An 18,850-nucleotide genomic window follows, 5' to 3' on the forward strand; every position below is an offset into this window, starting at 1 on the left:
CTAAAAGCTAAAAGCAGTAGTTGTTGCTGAAACAGGATTTTGTGATGAAGTTATTTAGTTTAACAATGCTGAGTCCTATGTTCCTCACAGTTTACACGTGTTGCTCAACCTATTGTGTACAAATATCCACTGATTAAAGGGTCGGAACAGCAGCACCAGTGCTATTTGTTAGCATATGTATGACGTTTGTGTTGTTTGTTAGCATTAACGAAATGTACTTTCCTTGGTTAGTGTAGTTTTAGTTTTATGTTTAGTTTGAACATAAACATCATCAGGGAATGACAAAATAGTTTGAAGCGTTTTTTTTGGGTTGTATTCTTTTTTTCTTTTTTTTTTAAGAAAATGACTGTCTTGCATCAAGCATGTGTCTGCCATCTTTTCTTTTTTGGACAGGAATTTTTTTCCCCAAAAGGTTGTACTGATGGCGAAGTGGCAATAAGTGAAGAAACATGCAGACACACCTACATGTAGGCAGCTGGAGAATGCATGAATAGCCTATACTGTTTAATGTAACATCTATCATTCATTACGGGGTGAAGATGACACGCGTGCTGCAGTGAAATATTATACAGGCTTAGTGTAGTGTGTCGTCTTGTCACACGCATGCACACACACACACACGTGGAGAGGATGGATCGCAGAACAGCTAAAAGATATTTCTTCGTAACCCAAGTATGATGTCACCCTAATCCAAACTATTCACTTCTGGGCCTACATCTAACAAGACTCTCCAACCGTATCCTTTCGTATATTATAAAATTCAACTTTTTAAATGCTGTAAATGTTTATGGTCATGATCACCTTTTACAGTCCTGCGGCTGCAAAGGAAAATAAATCTCCCGCCATCTTTGCAGCCTGTCCAACCATATGAACTTGATATCAAAATTCCAGATTGATTTAAGGTGTGCTACTTTGGATTTACTTTGCTTTATGGGATTTAGAAAAAAGAGTAGGGAAAGGAGAAATGTTTATTGGGATGAGACTAAGTTGGAAGAGGAGAGTGAAACCGCAAACCTTTTTATAGAACACAATGGTTCATTTGTGCATTCAGGTTGAGACTAGTCATAAACAATATGGAATGCATAGTTCAAATGTCATTTACAAAATGTGTGGTAGGAAAAGCTTAAATAACAGCAAAGAATAAATGTGGTTTTGTGAGGAGGTGATTCGTTACTCAAACTGCTTGTAAAATTGAAAAAACACCCCCCCCCCCTTCCCCGATAGATCTTGCTTCACATCAGTGTATAGATCTCTAATAAAATAAAAAACCTGCACGCAATTGCACACACATGTATCCGTGTAATCATTTTACAAGCATAAAATCACACTTGATGGGACATAAATTGGAGTATTGGCACCACCAGCTCTGCACTGCCATCTTCTGGTTTTGCATATTCCATAATATTATTATTAAATGTGAAAATGTTTTAAGTATTGTAATAGTAGACATAATCGTCATTGTAGGATTAGAAGCGTGTATATTTAACTTGATTTAATATAACTTAATTTAATAGTTACACACACCTGTACCCTGCTGTACAAAATTCTAAACCACTTAAAATCAGTTAATTTTTTGTTTATGTTAGCATGAACGCATGGGTGATGTAGTATGATATTTGATTCAGTTTTTGTGTGTTCAAGATCCATTGTTTTTCTGGCACCTCAACACAACCGGACGTTATTAAAAAAAACAGGAAGTGACGTGCGTGGAAGGCGCGTTGCTTAAGCTGCGACATCACCAGGTAAAGTGTTTGTAAAATGTTCTAGTTTAAAAAGAAACGAAGAAATAAATGTTACAAAGTGAATTCAACGTTACCAAAATGAAGTATTTATTAGATAGAGGTGAAACCGTGTTCAAATGAGGGCACAAAAAGCGTCAGGTTCCACTTAGTAGCATGTGACGTCACTTTGGTAAACTAACGCTAATACGGCTGCTGGCTCGTGAAAGCACTTTTTGGTGAGTCTGTAACAATATAATTCACGTTAAAGGTCTGTTGTGCTGTAATACAGTATTTAGAAAAATATTATATTTTCATTTATAAGAAGAAACTTTTGTGGTGTGGTGTGGTTTTCAATTTTTAAGCTTACACTGCTTTGCAACCAGTGCAGTATTTTGAATGTGCAGTACAGTATGCTACTTTTTTTTGTTGTTGCTTAGTTGTATGCATGCCTCATGAAATGATATCACCAGTATTGTTTTATCCTTAAGGAAATTGTGTTTTATTGTTTTGTTATGTTTGCCGTTGTTTTCTTTTCATCAAAATCAACACAACCATACAAGGAATACGCTTTTAATGAGGGTTAGGTCTTTTGACAGTTGGAGGGGACATGATGCATCCAGTACTGCCCAGTGGATTCATGCAAACCCATCATCAGTACCACCAAAACAACTGGACAAGCTGTCGACTAAATGGTAGGAGCAAGCTGTCCTCTTTATTGCAACAAGTGTTAAACAGAGTCCACCTTTAGACGAAAAGCCATCTGTAGATCAGATTTAACTTTGAATCAATAGATATTGTCTGGGAGATTCTAGAGATGTTATTATTGTTGTGTAATCAGTTTAACTTAATTTTGTGGTGAAAACTAAATAATAAAGATGCAAAATAACACGAGAGGACATATTTGAGCCATAGCTCAAGTCAAATTGTCCACATCTTGTCTTGCAACCTTCCATGCATGCATAGTTTCTTGATTTTAGTTCCAATCCATCTTGCAATAGTCTGTGCATGCAGTGCCTTAAATCAACCATTTTCAGTGGTGATTGAAACAAGATGTTCCGGGATGGTGATTTATAAAATAAATGACAAGAAATGATTCAGTGGAGTCCGTGCCACTCTTACAAACATTTGCAGGGCAAGGTATTTAAAATGTCTTTAGTAGCAACAATGGGGCTTTTATGAGAACTGATGGACAGATACGGTTCTGGGATTTACAGCTGTGGATTTACCTGCTCATCCTCTGTGATTCATTAGGTCAAACGTGGGATATAGTGAGGGCTTAGGAGGAAGAGTTGAGGGTAAAGAGGAGGAAGGGTAAAGGGAGTGCAAAAGAACCACTTGGATTCCCCCTTTAAGCCTCTGGTTGTTGAATAAAATGTTGAAACTGGGAAGGAAGCGAAGGGTGGTCACTGTCAGGGTTATTATGATAGTTTTTGTTTTCTGCTTCTACGAGTTTTTGCACGTTTTTTCTCAGAATATTACCCCCCGTAAAAAAAATTATTCGTGGCCCTAATGCGCCGTCGTCCAAATGCGACCCAAATTTGATGTTTTTGCTCAAATGCGACCTGCGTCTGACTTTTTTATGTCAATGTGAACGGCTCAATTCCGATTTTTTTCATATCCGACCTGGGTCGCGCTTTCTGTTTGCTCTTATCTAGGATTTATGGTAGTGCGCGAAGGTGAACAACACCCGGTTTTCAAAATAAAAGACCGGTTTTCAAAATAAAATGTTTTTCGCCAACAGTTTAAAAGATGTTTCAGTATAATACACCACCCATTCACGTTTCATTGGGTATGCACTCATGTTTGGTAAATAGGTTCCCAGACCTGGCATTGAGCTATAACATTGCTGTACAATATTAAGTTCATTGAAAACGAGTGAAAGGTTTAAATGGGGTGGGGCGGGGGGTGTGGGGTTATGTTGTAATGCGTGGTGGCGATTGGCCATGGACGGCGTAGCGGGACAGCAAAAAAACGAGAGAGCAACTGAAATCTACAGGTTCATTTTTATTATAAAGAAACAAAAAAAAACAGGGCTAGGAGTGGGCTAGGCGCCACCGCGCGTTACAATTATCGTGCCTCCCCGCCGTCAAAAACATTCACTGCACAAAAAAACGAAAAAGAACATGCCCACAAAAACAAAGAGGCGCCACACTACGGATTGTTACAATGTCAACCAGCTAACATGGAGCTATGATCTAGCACTGATTTGGGGTCAATAGGTCACTTAGCCTGGAAGCTATTGATCAAAAATGCTAATATTTACAGGGGGAAAAAAAGTGGAGAGCTAAAAAAAAAAAATAAGATTCCCTAACCACTCATTCACTACATAGCCCTTTACTACTGTATATAGTGGCTTAATATGTAGTACTACTACTACTTTCTCCTTGTCGCATATCACGTGACCACCATAACTCTTACGAAGCACCGGCACATAAATCACAGACTTTTTATTGTGAATAAAAATATTTTAAAACTGTACTTTATTTCCTTTGCTGTACATATTTTCAATAAAAACTAATTAATTATTTTTCGGAATATATATTAATGCATCGGATTTGATTCCCGCGCTGTCGCTCGTGCCATGTTTTTTTTTCATACTCGCAATGCATTGGCGTGTATATCAACCCAGTTGAGTGAACATTGATGTTGTGCATTGTGGGTAATTTGGAGTGCCCTGCATTTTCATTCCCTGGATATTCGGACGCCACTACAAAATGGCGTGACCCCTAAGTAGGGCACTATATAGGGAGTAGGCTGCACATTCGAACACTGCCAGTGGCCGTTTCTCAATATCAAGATGACAGAGTACGTTCTTGTGACGCAACGAGTCGGGTCTTGGTAAGCCCGGTGTCAAGAACGTACTTCCCAAGCAGGCATACATCTCGATGGCGTATTTCCGTAATTCTTCGCAGTTTTATTATGTGACTAGCTTTCAATCATTTTGTACTACTATGTCGATGTTTTAAAATGTGTTTGTACAACATACATGGGTTGAAAACCTTACTTATGTCCTTGTGGTTTTGTGAGACGTCATCAGTGGCGCCCCAAGTACTGTTCCAATCGGAAGTATGCATAAGCCAAGACCACACGGATCTCCCGGATGTCTTTCTGTTTTGCTAGCTTAAACCAAGGATGCATCGGTTGTTGCTTGGTGAAGGCTTGGCTGAGAAAATATCCCAAGATGCATTTCGTACTTCAAGGAACGAATGGCAGCGGAGGAGCATCACTTTTGTTTTTGTTCTTCTTTCTTCTTCCATTTCCGGCAGGATACGCACGGCATGTGCATTCCAGTATTCCTCCCCTTTTATGAGCGTAAATAATAAGAAATATTTAACGTGTAAAGAACAACTTTATTAAATCTAGTAATTTTTCCCCCTGCAATTAACAATATTATATAAAAATATATTAATATATTAAAATATATTAAATATGATTTACTATGTATTCAAAGATCATTTTTTGTAGATCTACCACAATTTCAGAAGATTAAAACCTGCAACTCACATCGGTGTCTTTCCCGAACTCCCCCCCCCCCCAATATAATCCTAAATTGGATAATTCCAATTATAATTTCAAATGATACTTATTTAATATATTACTAATGATTAGAAAATATCTAGTCACGTGATACACAGTTATGGCAATGCGTCAGAACCAGGAAGCTCGCAGTGATAATAACATCCGGGTATTCCGTCCTTTCTTCGCTTGACCCTTATGGCTTTTTGCGTACTTGCATTTGGAACAGTAGTTGGGCTGCCACTGATGACGTTTCAAGAAATCACAAGGACGTAAGTACGGACAAGAATGCATATTGAGAAACGGCCAGGTGCCGTAGTCCGTACACACTTCCTGGTTTGAAGTCGGACATCCTCGAATGCGGCGCAAGAACAAGAAGACTTCTTGCCGATTTATGGACTGAATCCTCGACACAGTACGCACATTACTACTTTACTTGACTAAAACGAAACTCATCAAATGTGAAATAAACGCGTCTCTGTGCGCGTTGAAGCTTCTCGGCCTAGTTAGCGTAGTTTAGCTAGCTAGCCGCTAACAAAGAGACACGTGTTGAGATTCTCCTGTGAAAATGCGCGCAAGAAGGACTGCAATGTACGCGGAGGAACTTTGCGGAACAAAAGAGGAAAACGAGCGTCGTCGTCAACTACTGGACGCAGCCAGACTTTGCCAGCAGCCTCGTGTTGTGCTACGCAGAGCAGGTTTGTACACTTGTTACTCTCACTTGCTTAGAAAGTATTACTGCAATACCTGTTGAACATATTCCTGTGTTTATTTATGCATTTTTTAATTTGGGTGAAAGGGGATGTGTTGTGATCAAGAAATGTGGTCTATTAATTTCAAAATGCAGTACCTGTTCAAAAATTCAGACACATAAGGTATATTGTGGAAGCGTTTATTGGCTTGATAAACAAAAAAATATTTGCAAATGTAATAACTGAGCCCTTAACGTAATAATATACAAATATAATTTTAAATAAAGTGCCTCAGACTGTCTGGGACAAATTTGAATACATATTATTAAATACATTGCCACGAAAATGTATTTCCCACCTTCCTGATTTCTGTTTTTTTTTTGTGTGGATATTTATCAATCATAAATCCGGATTTATATCCGGACTTTTACTTGGCCACTCTAAAACCTTAATTTTGTTTGTTTGGGATCATTGTCCTGCTGCATGATCCAAGAGCACTTGAGTTTGAGGGCACAAACTGATGGCCGGACGTTCTCCTTCAGGATCTTCTGCTAAATGGCAGAATTCATTTTTCTGTCAATCACAGCAAGTTGTGCTGGTCCTGAGTGAACAAAGCAGCCCCAAAGCTTCACACTGCCACACCTTGCGTTACTGCTAGCATCATGTACTTTTTTTTTTTTTTTAAATCAAATCCTGTGCCATTTTTTCCGCCAGATGTAACGGGCTGCACACCTTCCAAAAAGTTTCATTTTTTAATAATCAGTTCACAGAATAAAGATGTTTTTTGGCAAATGTGAAACAAGCCTTTGTGTTGTTTTGGGACAGCAGGGATTTTCACCTCGGAACCCTCAAATGGATGCCATTTTTTTTGCTGATTTTGTAATTGTGAAGTGTAATAATTGAAATTGTAATTGAATTTTGATTAATTGCACAGCCATATTACCATGTGTGTTTGTTTTCTTGTGTCTAACAGACATCAGTGACTATGTTTGTCCTGACCAGCAGGAGCCAGAGGACCTTCACATTAAAAAAAATGATGATGACAAAGAGGTCCCCAAAGAGGAAGAACAGCAGTCTCCTTCCATTAAAAAAGAGGAGGAGCTTGAGCACACTTGCATGAAAGAAGAGAGAAAAGACCTTCCTTACATCAAAGAGGAGCAAGAGGAAAAGGATGTCGATGCGTTGCCATCGACTGGTGTCCACTTGAAGAGTGAAGATGGTGCAAGTGAGGCGAGCAGAGGGGCGGAGACTCCAACCAGGAGCTCATGTCAACAAATGACAACTGAAGGTGATGGAGACCACTGTGGAGGATCTCAAGCAGACGGCCTCCTAGCTCCACTGTCAGAAAGTGACGACGCTATGTCACATGCTCTTCAGGAGGATGATGATGAGGAGGAGGAGGAGGAAGAAGAGGAGCCTGAAGGTGATATGGCATGTCACACTGACAACAAACACTGGAAATGTTCTCGGTGTAGGAAAACTTTCGCTCATAAGAAATCTTTGAAAAGACACATGAAAATCCACACTGGTGAGAAACAATTTGCCTGCTCAGTCTGTAGCCAAAAATTCTCTTATAAGGAAAGCTTAAGTATGCACACAAGAATCCACACTGGTGAGAAACCTTTTGCCTGCTCAGTCTGTGGCCAAAGATTCTCTCAGAAGGGAAGCTTAACTGTGCACACAAGAATCCACACTGGCGAGAAACCTTTTGCCTGCTCAGTCTGTGGCCAAAGATTCTCTCAGAAGGGACATTTAACAAGTCACACACGAATCCACACTGGTGAGAAACCTTTTACCTGCACAGTTTGTGGGCAAAGATTCTCTCTGAATGGAACCTTATGCAGACACGTAAGAACCCACACTGGTGAGAAACCTTATGTCTGCTCAGTTTGTGGTGAAAGATTCTCTCAGAAGGGATCCTTAAAAATACACACAATAACCCACACTGGTGAGAAATCTTGTGCCTGCTCAGTTTGTGGCCAAAGATTCTCTCAGAAGTTTCAGGCACACAAGTGTGCTAGTGAAGAAAATGATGATGACAAAGAGGTCCCCAAAGAGGAAGAACAGCAGTTTCCTTCCATTAAAAAAGAGGAGGAGCTTGAGCACACTTGCATGAAAGAAGAGAGAAAAGACCTTCCCTATATCAAAGAGGAGCAAGAGGAAAAGGATGTCGATGCGTTGCCATCGACTGGTGTCCACTTGAAGAGGGAAGATGGTGCAAGTGAGGCGAGCAGAGGGGCGGCGACTCCAACCAGGAGCTCATGTCAACAAATGGCAACTGAAGGTGATGGAGACCACTGTGGAGGATCACAAGCAGACGGCCTCCTAGCTCCACTGTCAGAAAGTGACGAAGCTATTTCACATGCTCTTCAGGAGGAGGAGGCGGAAGAGGAGGCTGAAGATGATATGGCATGTCACACTGACAGCAAACGCTGGAAATGTTCTCGGTGTAGGAAAACTTTCACTCATAAGAAATCTTTGAAAAGACACATGAAAATACACACTGGTGAGAAACCATTTGCCTGCTCAGTCTGTAGCCAAAGATTCTCTCATAAGGGAAGCTTAAGTATGCACACAAGAATCCACACAGGTGAGAAACCTTTTGCCTGCTCAGTCTGTGGCCAAAGATTCTCTCGGAAGGGAAGCTTAAGTATGCACACAAGAATCCACACTGGTGAGAAACCTTTTGCCTGCTCAGTCTGTGGCCAAAAATTCTCTCAGAAGGGACATTTAACAAGTCACACACGAACCCACACTGGTGAGAAACCTTTTACCTGCACAGTTTGTGGGCAAAGATTCTCTCTGAAGGGAACCTTATACAGACACGCAAGAATCCACACTGGTGAGAAACCTTTTTGTTGCATAGTTTGTGGGAAAAGTTTCTCTGCGAAGACATCCTTAAATAAACACACACAAACCCACACTGGTGAGAAACCTCGCGCCTGCTCAGTTTATGGGCAAAATTTCGCTCACAAGGCAAACTTAATAAAACACACAAGAACCCACACTGGTGAGAAACCTTTTGCGTGCACCGTTTGTGAACAAAGATTCTCTCATAGTGGAACCTTAAAAAGTCACACAAGAACCCACACTGGTGGGAAACCTTATGTCTGCTCAGTTTGTGGTGAAAGATTCTCTCAGAAGGGATCCTTAAAAATACACACAAGAACCCACGCTGGTGAGAAACCTTATGCCTGCGCAGTTTGTTTGCGAAGATTCTCTGACAAAAGAAACTTAATAAAACACACAAGAACCCACACTGGCAAGAAACCTTGTGCCTGCTCAGTTTGTGGCCAAAGATTCTCTCAGAAGTTTCAGGCCAAGAGACACAAGTGTGCTGGTGAAGAAAATGATGACAAAGAGGTCCCCAAAGAGGAAGAACAGCAGTCTCCTTCCATTAAAAAAGAGGAGGAGCTTGAGCACACTTGCACGAAAGAAGAGAGAAAAGACCTTCCCTACATCAAAGAGGAGCAAGAGGAAAAGGATGTCGATGCGTTGCCATCGACTGGTGTCCACTTGAAGAGTGAAGATGGTGCAAGTGAGGCGAGCAGAGGGGCGGAGACTCCAACCAGGATCTCATGTCAACAAATGACAACTGAAGGTGATGGAGACCACTGTGGAGGATCTCAAGCAGACGGCCTCCTAGCTCCACTGTCAGAAAGTGACGACGCTGTGTCACATGCTCTTCAGGAGGAGGAGGAGGAGGAGGAGGAGGAGGAGGAGGAGGAGGAGGAAGAAGAGGAGGCTGAAGGTGATATGGCATGTCACACTGACAACAAACACTGGAAATGTTCTCGGTGTAGGAAAACTTTCGCTCATAAGAAATCTTTGAAAAGACACGTGAAAATACACACGGGTGAGAAACAATTTGCCTGCTCAGTCTGTAGCCAAAGATTCTCTTATAAGGAAAGCTTAAGTATGCACACAAGAATCCACACTGGTGACAAACCTTTTGCCTGCTCAGTCTGTGGCCAAAGATTCTCTCAGAAGGGAAGCTTAAGTGTGCACACAAGAATCCACACTGGCGAGAAACCTTTTTCCTGCTCAGTCTGTGGCCAAAGATTCTCTCAGAAGGGACATTTAACAAGTCACTCACAAACCCACACTGGTGAGAAACCTTTTACCTGCACAGTTTGTGGGCAAAGATTCTCTCTGAAGGGAACCTTATACAGACACACAAGAATCCACACTGGTGAAAAACCTTTTTGTTGCATAGTTTGTGGGAAAACTTTCTCTGCGAAGACATCCTTAAATATACACACACAAACCCACACTGGTGAGAAACCTTATATCTGCTCAGTTTGTGGTGAAAGATTCTCTCAGAAGGGATCCTTAAAAATACACACAATAACCCACACTGGTGAGAAACCTTATGCCTGCGCAGTTTGTTTGCGAAGATTCTCTGACAAGAGAAACTTAATAAAACACACAAGAACCCACACTGGTAAGAAACCTTGTGCCTGCTCAGTTTGTGGCCAAAGATTCTCTCAGAAATTTCAGGCCAAGAGACACAAGTGTGCTGGTGAACAACGTAGTAATCAAAAAAGCTTGCATTGAAAATGTAAATGGTTAGGACCTGGGCTCCGTTTCACAGAAAAGGTTTAGTGAGAACCCTGAGGCTGTTAACCCTGAAATGCGGGAAACTGCGTTTTGCGTATCAGAAAGCGAGGTAACTAAAAACAGAGAAAGAGAAGTAACTCTAGCCTGTTTGATAAAAAGAGGTAACTTAAGCTCTTGGTCAGTTACCATAGTAACCGTGTGATCCTAACTTGCTCGGTAGCAGCTTTATTGCAATGAAGCTTGAGTTTCTCTCTCTCTTTCATTCCCTCCCTCCGCCTCCTTTCAGCTGCACATGAAATTTTATTTCCTTATTCATTCGGTCATTTGGTGAGTTTTGGCGTAACATAGTTCTGCCGTCTGTTATTTAAAAAAACAAAACAAAAAAACTGTCAATAGGCCTCTATTAAAAGTCCTTTTTTTTTTACGAATATGGCATGACAATGATCCCGTTGATGAAGGTGTACTCCTAAAAAGAGAACTGTTGAACCAATTTAAGATTACAAATTGAATCGATGACCAACCTAATAAAGTTGCTTCAATTGGTAACACACGATTGAATTAAATTAATTCAAAGTGAATATATTAAGTTTAATTAATTATGACTTCATTAAACTTAATATATCCACTTTGGATAAATTTTGGGTTAACTTCATTCAAGTGAATATATTAGGGTTAAGGAACTCATTAATTTAACTTAATATATTCACTTAATTGTATATTCAATACAATACACAACTGAATCCGTCGTTACATTTTTAACATTAACATTATTATGTTGCGCTTCGTTTTTTTTCCTTACCTGTGTGAACAATATTTTTATATTTCAAGTTGCTGTCAAGTGCCCCCCCCACCCCCCCGCAGGATTGCACCTAAATGAAAGAAATTAATGAGCTACCATTCAAGCAGGTTTCCCCTGTAATATTATGATTGCAAAGGACTACATTTAAATGTACGCATTGACCCGAGCAGCAACGTTCTCCCACGCCGCCTCCCTCTCTTTTGCAGCTGCTGCGGTGTTGCACTTTTTCAAGACCTTTTCAAATTTGCCATACGATCACATTAAGATTTCCAGTTTGAGAGGGGTAAAAAAAAAAAACGCCGCCGCCCTCTGCCTCCCATTTGCTATGGTGACGCGTCAAATCGGGGCGCCATTGATGCGGTCTTTTTGATGCGGTGGTGGTTTACGCAATTAACTCCAGGTGGAACTACTCTGCGTTGATAAAACTGACTCAAATCAGCTGTCCTGGAACCAAAAACTCAGAGTTTCCTATCTCAGGGTAGGTCAACTCACAGTTCAGAGTTAGTCTCAGAGTTTGTTGAACCTGCTTTGTGAAATGGACCTTTGAAATATTTACAAAAACGTACATTTTATTTTATGTAGCGTGATGATGATTATTATTTTTTGTATAATCTGAAAGCCTCCTGTGTTGAGAATTAGCACTGATGCAAAAATATTTGCGCTTTGTACAATGTTATGGTGATGTCCATATAAAGTATGTGATTGATTAGATGGACTGTAAAGAAACATAATTTTCATGGGAAGGTTAAATGTGATTGTGAATGAAATACAAATCATCAATCTTGAATAAATGGGTTGAATATGTTGACTTCCAAGCTATTCAGTGTTTCAAGTTCCTTTTATGTTGTTTTCATTGTCATTTTTTTGTTATGATTATCTTTCTCTCAGCATTTATCATTTTAATATGATTAATTGATGTATGTCTTATATCTAAGTCCGTTCTGCTTTCTTTGTTTGAGACTTGATCATTTGTAGTTTATTGATTATTATTATTATTTGTTATTCCTTTTGCAAGGCAATGTCTTTTTGTCTTCAGGTTTTAATGTGATATTCTCTCATCTGACCGTGTTTGTTCTACAAAGAAATCGGTTTGAAGGGGCATGAAAATTCTGGAAAAAAATATTCAAATTAAAACTGCATTTTCCAAATCCTTAAAATGTTATTGAAAAATAAAATGTTTAATCGAATACTGTTAGTCATGGAAATATCGCATGGATATTTAGGATGCGTAAAACAAAATGCTGTAGCATGTGATTGAATTTAATCTGACATGGAAGTGCAACATGAGTCACGTTGTATGACAATGCAACTGTTCACGGCCTAAGTCAGTGTTCTCAATCCTTCTCTGTCCACCCATCGATTCACAAATACCGTATTTGAGAGCAAAATGCCAGGAAAATGTAGTTTCAACAAGAAGTTTAAACTTTGAGGGTCGTAACTCGTTCAAAAAGTTCTAAGCCTCACCTAGAAAAAAAGACCTGAAGCTAAACATTTATATTGCGGAAACACACTGACACTTCTTAATGAAACTAGAAAAGCTAATACAGACTTCTGTCTTCATTTTTTGGCTGGTGATGGACAGGCAATTTTATTAAATGAACACAATACATTTAGTTTAACCTTTAAATTCACATGGTATTACTGTAGGCCTATATCGAAACATTTTGATCTGTAATATGAATTTGAATGCATGTTTCTTTTGGCATAAAAAAAATGTACCAAAGAACCTACTGTGTCTTCGCTTTCCGTGAACATTTTCGCCAAACTTTTCTCTCCTAATGTGTCTTTAGGGAGTGGTTCGAGGCAGGAAATGGCCCCTATGGGAGGAAAATCAGTGATCTGATTGAGGGCATGTTGGAGAGGGTAGGTCTTGTAAACCTTGTCTGGACCCGATACGGTTTTTCTGTATGTTTCACGGTGGGTGATAACTGCTGTCACAAGGTGGAGGGTCCCAGCGTGGTGTGTTTAAACTGGAGATGGAGGAAGCTGTTTGCCAAAAGAGGGGAAAGGATAAATTTGGATCGTCCGGGTGCAGACGAGTTGGATTTATAACGCGTGTGAGCTGTATATCGCGTATGCGCTTATTTGTTGGATACTAAGTGACAAGATGATTATTACCTTCACAATTCATTCCACAGCCATAAGGGACATCCATGAGATGTTTTCTTCATCTTGGCCATCTTAAGAGACCTACAACCTTTAACGGGAACCCTCACAAGAATATTCTAAAGTATGCTCTGCCTACTAAGTTTGTACACTGTGCAGGTGGAGTTTATTAGCCCCCCTCCTACTGTAAAACAACAGCTACTATCTGATTTATTTCTGTAACATTTTCAACTGCAAAACCTAGGTGGCCCTCTTCCTCTAAATCCTGTGTTTTAACCATTAACACATCCATTTTTGTCTAGATATTGAGATTCCTGACCTCTTGAGGATCAAATGTTGTATCTCGGGGCCTTGCTGTGTACTTTACGAGTGGTTTACTCTCCACAAAGTCAGATTTGTGTTCATCATGCAGTAGACTAGTGTTAGTTTTATATGCCAATTTTAAATTTAGTCTCCGTTTTAGTCCACTTTCAATCACGCGTGTTACTGTAGTTTTTATCATAGTTACTTAACCTCATCTAATTTTTTATTTAATTAAATTTTAATATTTGTGATTTTTTTTTTTTACAGTATATCAACAAGTGGCTACTATGGCTCCATGCTATGAGCTAATAAATTAGCATTAGTTAGCTTTTGGATTAACATTATTGTTGCAACATTATAGCCATTTAATTTAGCATTATTACGGAAGCGTATTGCATTCACTTGGGAAAAAAAAAAACTCCAGTTTTTCTGACTAATTTTTTTGGGTTGCTTTGTTTTTTTGAATATTTTTTTTCTTTCTGTTTTTCAGAATATTTTTTTCAGTTTTACTGAATTTTTTTTTGTCAAAAAATATTCAGAAAAACAGGAGAAAAAATTATTCAGAAAAAAATATTTGTAAAAAAAAACAGGAATTCTTTTTTTTTTTTTTTAAACAGGGGAAAAAATATTAAAAAAAAACAACGCTCCCCCCAAAAAATTAGTTGGAAAAAACAGACTTTTTTTTTTTTCAAGTGAATGCAATACGCTTCCGTACATTATAACTATAATTTACTTTTTTTTTTTTTTTTTACCTTTCACTGTGAATCCACCTCCACGTGTTTGTGCATAGCTACAGATTTGAAAGGTTACTGTGTCACATGACAGATTAGCAGATACAAGATTTTACAAAATCATATAATTTTCATCTCGTTTTTTGTTCATGAACCAAAATGTCCATAGATTTTAGGCCAGTTTTTATTAAGTGAAGTACATTTTCGTCTTGTCTTCATTAGTCGACGAAAATACATACTGATTTAATCCCAGCTATTGTTTATTAATGAGCGTTTTAGTCTAGTCTAGTTTTAGTCCGGTGAAAAATGTGTGTTGACGAAAGTGTTTGTTTAGTTTTCGTTGACGAAATTTACACTAACAGGACGTTGGAGATGATTGAATTATTGGGTTAGTTTGACATCGAAGCACCTGAGTTTAACTGACTGAACCGAAAGGACAATGTTGTGGATCCAAGTGGTGGAAATGTGTTTTCTCCACTTGGCTCATCCTTAGAGATTAGTATCTTGGTCATCCGGAAGGAACTAGAGCTGCTGCTTCTTCTCATGGAGGGTAGCCAGCTGAGGTGACATCTATACCGGATCCCTCCTGGTTGCCTCCCTGGTGAGGTGTTCTGGGCATTTCCAACTGGGAGGAGGCCATTGCGACAGAATATATACACACTGGAGGAACTATCTCACAGTTGGCCTGGGAACGCCTCAGCAATCCTCCCAGGGGTATTGGGGAGGTGGCCAGAGACAAGGAAGACTGCTGCCATCGGCAACTCCGGACTGGATAACCGAGGGAAGATAATGGATTGGATGGACTAACAGCATCTATTTTGCTCCACAGTTCTAGCTTGTTTACGTACTTTATGACGTAAAAGCATAGGGGCCTTATATTGGGGCCCAGCACAAATCTACCACAAAGTGCAGTCTAATTGTGTGCATTAGTGGAGTTTACGTTCTTTTGGTATTTTCATAAACTAGTGTAGATAGACATTGTGGGAATGCAGCCAACTCCCGGCTAATCGAAGCGGCTCCCCTCATTCCCTTTAAACTCAGCGCAGAGAGAGCCACGCAGTCTACATGGCATGTACTGTAGATGCAAGAAATCGGAGTGCGCAAAGTATATTTTAAAGCAAATGCATGACGATCTCTTCTGCGGAAAAAGTTGGCCACTGTGGACAGGCACTTGGAGACCGCCTTCCATCCCTCGATCATACGTCATTGTGTAATTTTCATCAGATACTACTCAGTATATTTTCATTCATTATTACTTTTGTTTTCTCCTAAAAATCAAAGCTAAGCTAACCTCTAATGAAAGGATCACTGAAAATGACCATGGATCACTAATATTATGACTTATATACATGTTGATTTTGTGCAGTTGGGATTCCATGACCTTTCTTTCCAGACGTATAAATACTCTAATGTTGATACTGCCTCCATTTGGTTAAATGAGGTATCATATTCCTGTTGTCAAATGAGCAAATCTTTTACAGTCATTTCAACCTAAAGTACTAGCCTGGGGCCCCGTGGTCCTCACCAGGCTGTTTTGCTTTCCTAATGCAGTGGAGACGTATGATGATAATTTCCGTTGAAAGAGCTTGTAGAATTCGTCCCTCGAGCGTGTCAACCAGCAACCTCTTGGGATGACCTCTCACACTGAACTTTGTTGACACGTTTTTATGACTTTGCTGTGTAGCCAATTTGTGTGCATCCATATACAGACCCTTCAACCGCTATTCATTTATTTCACATATTGGACTTATATTACCTTTTGACGACTTCCTTCCCATTGACATCCCCTTCAATTACCTTTTCAAGCTCCATTGCATCAGTGGATCATTTAGAAAAGTGATTTTTCTAATGCTCAATTACTATTGTTATCATTAGTAGATATTTCTGGTCAGGATGTAATTATAATTGTTATATTTGTTTTCGGTTACCACTAATAGGATATTTAAAGATATCCCTTGAATAGAACTGCAGAACGTTTTCCTTTCTTTAAATCTGCTTGGCATTGCAGCCATGTTGATGGATTCAGTGTCTATTGCAATAACATGGTTTGTTTTAAATCATGGCTGAGCATATCAGCACAATCACTTTATATGTGGAAATGAGCTGAGTGAGAGGGGACATAGAGGCGGCAGGCCAATGGCCTGATCCGTGCACCCGGCATCCATTTCGGTCTCTCGACTGGAGCGTGTTTCACAGTAGCGGCAATGGAAAATGTGAACAATGACCTGTAATGCTGAGCGGGACCTTTAACGCCTGCCAAAAAGCATCACTGTGCCCATTTGTCTGGGTGGAGTTTCACGCAGTGCTCGCATTACAACAATCATGTTTACGGTTACAGTTATGCTCTAATCCTCATAATGTCAAATCTTTTTGCTTACAATTAGCAAGTTAGGGAAACAGCTAGACCAGACAGGCAAAGATCTTGATTCTTGATGCTGTTAATTGTGACTATGTAAGCCTGACTCAGGCCTATTTACATATTGAGTTTTCAGGTTAAAGATCCCAAAATTGAGAATTTCAATATGATTTTTTTTTTTTTTAAAGTAAGAGTTACTTCTTAAAGGTTTTATAAAGGACAGCTAGAATGGGCTAATGCTAATGTTTTGTGGTTTTGCTTTCTGGTAAATTTAAGTGGATATGAGTTAACACACACTCATATATATTCCCAGAAGCAGGACTGGACTGGCACAAGTAATCGGCCCTGGCATTTTGACTTAGGCCCGCCAGCCCAGTCCGATTCCTGACCACCCTTTGCTACCACTTGATGTTCATTGGTTCAGTTTGCTCTCTAGATATACATATTCTACATTGCAGGCCGGTCTCTCGGGATAAAATGGAGGAAAAATAATTATTGAATAGCACCACATCGGCCCCAAAAGACACTTGCCCACCGGGCGTCTGCCTTGTATGCCAGATGGCCAGTCCAGACCTGGCCAGAAGAATTGGGAGTTTAAATTGGCACTGTTGTATTTTTGACTCGCTACCAGATTTAAACATTTAATATTAACATTTCTAGTGTTAATGAAAGCAGCTCATTTTGAGTGTTAAAAAGTACATTAGAATGATGGTGTAATATTTTATCACTGCACAATAGTATAGTGTAAAATGAACACTGATCAGTGTTGTCTAGCGTTAAATTTCAACTACCATCTGAGTTGTTTTAATGTCATCGTAGTGTAAAAAAAAAAACAACTAAATTAAAAAAGTGTTGGTTTAACTTTATTTACTGTGGACCAATATAGACACCTTTGAAGTGTTAAATTTAACTCTGTAGGTGTTGAGTTAATGCCAATTTCACTGTGTAATGTCATGTTTATTGATGCACGCGCAAAATAATATAACTGTGCCGTCCTCAGTTTTATTACTTTCATTCACCCCCCCCCCCCCCTTCAAAATGTCTTACATACAAATACATCAGAAATCTAAAATGAATGCACACACGCACATACACATAATCACCCACATACCAAAAAAAAAAAAGAGAGCAATGATGATGACATGTCAAATCGGTAAAATTACCGCATGAACAATACTGAGCTCTCCAGAAAAAAAAAATCTCAAATGAAGCTGATTGGGGTCATCCAAAGCAACTCCTCCACCAAAACCAAATGGCAAAAGTAAAAATACATGATTCAACCCTAAAAATGTTTGGGTTTCTCCATTACCCATGCGACACACCTCCAAAAGTAGTAGTTTGTGTTTGTTTGTGTATCCTGGGTCATGGGTGGCGGCGTAAAATGTACGGACAACGCCCTATTGATTCTGAAGAAGACATATTGAGTCACATGGTGAAAAGTGTAAATAAACTCCTCACTTTTTACAGCTTTTCATTCATCTTTGCTCCAAGATTTGTAAAAAATGACTAACTAGCTAACTAATTCGCTCAAGCCTACAATACGATACGAAAATAGTGTAGCTATCCTACTAGAAACTGATCTGACGTCATAACTTCTTTACACATTTCCGCTCAATTGGAGAGCATCATTTGGAAAGCTGCGTGAAAATCCGTACATTTTCCATCATTTCCTCATCAGTCATCGCCACGTGCAGTGACCTAAGCAGAGGTCAAGACCGCACTGTCCATTTCTGTTTCTCCGCTCATGAATAAACAGAGGCTAGTGTTTGGGTGTGCATGTCCTTCAGGGCGATTACACACACAAAAAAACATACTCACGCAGCCTTGGGCCGTCTCCACTGGCATAATTAGAAACATTTGGGATCATTTGCAAAGGGAGCACAAGTTGTGATGGGATCCAGATGCACTTCTGGCTTTCAGCGAAATACAGGAACCCTTATTTTACGAGGGACGATTACCGGCTCTTCCTCACCCGGGGAGTTGTGCGCGACTGTCTGCGCTGCCCAGTTTGTCTCGATATTTAATTAGTGTTTTTCTAAGGGGGAATCATCCACATTGAGGTCAGA

The 18,850-nt window shown here is 39.6% G+C and overlaps 1 protein-coding gene across 2 annotated transcripts; it reads left to right on the forward strand.

Moving 5' to 3' along the window:
* The first annotated feature begins 1,704 nt into the window (after positions 1-1,704).
* Positions 1,705-12,107, forward strand: LOC144038245 (uncharacterized). 2 transcript variants are annotated; one of them, XM_077550557.1, is made up of 3 exons: positions 1,705-1,742; positions 2,318-2,413; positions 6,903-12,107. In XM_077550557.1, the coding sequence occupies exons 2-3, from the start codon at positions 2,329-2,331 to the stop codon at positions 10,484-10,486; spliced, it is 3,669 nt and encodes a 1,222-aa protein (XP_077406683.1). In that variant the 5' UTR covers positions 1,705-1,742; positions 2,318-2,328; the 3' UTR covers positions 10,487-12,107. The 2 variants fall into 2 exon arrangements, with proteins under 2 accessions (XP_077406683.1, XP_077406682.1); XM_077550556.1 differs by lacking the exons at positions 1,705-1,742; positions 2,318-2,413 and adding an exon at positions 5,444-5,935.
* Positions 12,108-18,850: the final 6,743 nt, after the last annotated feature.

Source organism: Vanacampus margaritifer, chromosome 18 (genome assembly GCF_051991255.1).
Source record: "Vanacampus margaritifer isolate UIUO_Vmar chromosome 18, RoL_Vmar_1.0, whole genome shotgun sequence".
NCBI classification, from domain to species: domain Eukaryota; kingdom Metazoa; phylum Chordata; class Actinopteri; order Syngnathiformes; family Syngnathidae; genus Vanacampus; species Vanacampus margaritifer.